This window comes from Plasmodium reichenowi, chromosome 14 (genome assembly GCF_001601855.1).
Source record: "Plasmodium reichenowi strain SY57 chromosome 14, whole genome shotgun sequence".
NCBI classification, from domain to species: domain Eukaryota; phylum Apicomplexa; class Aconoidasida; order Haemosporida; family Plasmodiidae; genus Plasmodium; species Plasmodium reichenowi.
This window is the reverse complement of record NC_033659.1, coordinates 2,915,772-2,918,930: the sequence shown is the minus strand read 5'-3', so window position 1 is coordinate 2,918,930 and position 3,159 is coordinate 2,915,772. Positions and strand designations below refer to the sequence as shown.

The following is a 3,159-nucleotide window of genomic DNA, read 5'->3' as shown; positions in this document are numbered from 1 at the left end:
TGTAAAAAAAAAAAAAAAAAAAAAAAAAAAAGGATAATAATGATAATAATAATAGATATTTATATATCTAAACATTTATATATCTAAATATTTATATATTTATATATTTATATATCTAAATATTTATATATTTATATATTTATATATCTAAATATTTATATATTTATATATTTATATATTTATATGTTGCTTTTATTTTTCGTTTAATATATCTGATAAACGATGATTTAAATATTCATCATAATCAAATGTTCTCTTTTTATTAAATTTATCTTTATTTTTTGTTTCTTTCCATTTTGTATTTTTGCATTGTGTTATATTATTCTTGTTATTTTCCTTCTTGAGTTCCATTTTTAACCATTCCAATGTATCTAGAAAAGGTGGTGGTGTGTCTTGTATAGGTAATTGTATATTTGAATGTTTTGGAAAATTATCTGGATTCATTAGTTCTTGAGAAAATGGATCAAGTGATTTATTTTTTTGTATTTGTTCACTAAGAACATCTTCATCAATATTATGTATAGGTGGTCCTCCTTCCATTTTTTGTCGAGTTTGCAAATATTTATATTTATCAATAGCTGGCCATAAATTTTTAATTTCTTGTTCTTCCTCTTGAAATGTAAAATCGGTATCTTTTATAATCATTTCCCTAAATTTCCTTAATATTTTTTTAATATTTTTAATTCCATATAAAAGAACATTTTTTGGTAACATTCTACAATCTGTCCATATTTCTACAACTAACATTTGTTTTGGATCTGTAAATTCACATCTGTCTTCACACCAGAATTTTGTAGCAATTTTATGAACAGTTAATCTTATCATTCTACATGCACCAAAACTAGAACTAATAGGCATATAATTTTTATTTACTACTTCCTTAATTTCTCTTTTTTTCATACAATCATTATCTGATCCTCGTTCTCTTTTATATAATCCTTTATCATATGTTAACCAATGTCCTTTACCATATTCTATCTTTATAGATATATCTATAAATCCATCTTCTTTTATCGTACATATATAATGTTCTTTATTTATTATTTTTAAATGTGAAGGTAACGGTATCATACCAGCAACTAACATTAAAGGTCCTTTAAAAATTAATCTAATATTAGACTCTAAATTTATTTCTTTACTATATATACATACATCAGATATATTTAATGCGATTTCTAATAAATCTTCTTGTACATTATTTATTTTAGTATCTTCATTCATATTATGAACTTTTATAGCGACGATAGCATATCCATAAATCTGAGTTTGACAAACATATTTTATTAAAGAACCAAATGTATGTCCATCTGTTATATTTAAAGGTCCCAAATAAAATTTCTGATATAATTTACCATTTTGTGGATATTTTATTATATCAGTCGCTTCTTCAATCTTTATAAAATTCGGTCCAAAATCATCTTTATCTATAAAAATTTCTTTATGTATATTTGTATTTAATATTTTCTCAGAACATTTATTGTCTATTATATTCATATCATATTTATCATTATCATTTCCTTTTAATTGCATCTCTATATTCCTTTTTCTTAATCTTTCTTCTCTTTCTTTCCTTTTTTCATAAAAATCTCCATAATTACCAAAATATTGAGCATCACCATAACCTAATCCTAACCTATCTCTACCAATACCAAAACGAGGAAAAAATAAAAAAGGATAAAATTTTCCCGTCTCGTCATTTTCATTTACATTCACTTTATTAAAATAATCAAATAATTTTTTATATATTGGATAATGATTCACATTAAAATCGATAGCTCGAAAACTTCCCCAGTATTCAATGGGCATTCTTTTCATTTTCGGTTCTACCAGAGGTCTCAAAGTTTTTATATCATATCGTTCGTTATGATAATTATTATATACATTATATATATTATCATCACCATAAAAATTACTACTACTATTACTATTACTATTAATATTACTACTACTATTACTATTATTATTACTACTACTATTACTATTATTATTACTACTACTATTACTATTAATATTACTACTACTATTACTATTACTATTACTATTATTACCACAATTATTATCATCCTCATCACCATAAACTATGGTATCTCTCCATTCACCCCTATTCAACAGAACCCAATTTTTCCATGTATATAACTCACCCTCGAAAAAACCTTTCTTCTTCAAAAATAAAAACTCCTGAACATTTATCATACGATTGTCAAGATCATCATCATCATTAATACTATCACCATACTCATCGTTCTTCCCTTCCATTCTTTTCCTTAATTTAATTTTCCTTTTCTCCTCATCACGTAATTTCTTCAAAAAATAAAGGAAAAAATAATAATAATTATGAATTTTTAAATTATCATTTTTATATTTATAATCTAATATTATATTTGTTAATCCATCAGGCGTTCGAAAGGTCTCCTCAGGAAATTTAGGTTCATAACCACTAGCTCTATTATTATTTATTTGTTCAAGGTATTCTTTTATTTCTTCATCCTTCACATGATATTTTTTAATAAAATTTTTTTTTTGAAATATTTTATAATTATCATTTATATGTATAAACTCTTTATCATTGTCAGTGGAATGAACAATATATTTCTTTAATGATTCTCTTCTTATATTTTTTTCTTCTTTATTTTTATTTAAAATCAATTTTATCTTTCCTCTTTTATTTTTCCTTTCAAACATTAACAATTTTCCAGCACTGGAAATATATGAAGATTTAAAAATATGTACACATTTATATATTACTATTATTGTATGTAACCATAAAGAAATAAAAACGAGAAACGGCATATTACATAAGTAAAACTATATATGTAAAGATGTTTGACAAAAGAAATATACTCATATATATAAAAAAAAAAAAAAAAAAAAATTAAAGCAAAGAAAAGAAAAAAAAAGAAAAAAAAAAAAAGATTTTTATAGAATACTTATCCTATTCGTGTATTAATCACTATCAATTTGATTATATCTTTAAATGATTAAATTTTTACTTTTTTATTTTTGATACTTATGACCCTAAAATATCTTGAACTACCATTTAATTTTAACAAAAAAAAAAAAAAAAAAAAAAAAAAAACACATCATTTTTTATTAATTTTTTATAAATAAAAAATATAAAAATATTAAAAAATATATATATATATATATATATATATATTT

The 3,159-nt window shown here is 21.9% G+C and overlaps 1 protein-coding gene across 1 annotated transcript; it reads right to left on the bottom strand.

Moving 5' to 3' along the window:
- Nucleotides 1–192: 192 nt before the first annotated feature.
- PRSY57_1471900 (DNA-directed RNA polymerase, alpha subunit, putative) lies at nt 193–2,790 on the bottom strand (the record flags this gene model as incomplete). The annotated part of the gene is made up of 1 exon (XM_012910315.2): nt 193–2,790. The coding sequence occupies one exon, from the start codon at nt 2,788–2,790 to the stop codon at nt 193–195; it is 2,598 nt and encodes an 865-aa protein (XP_012765769.2).
- Between the last annotated feature and the right edge of the window lie 369 nt (nt 2,791–3,159).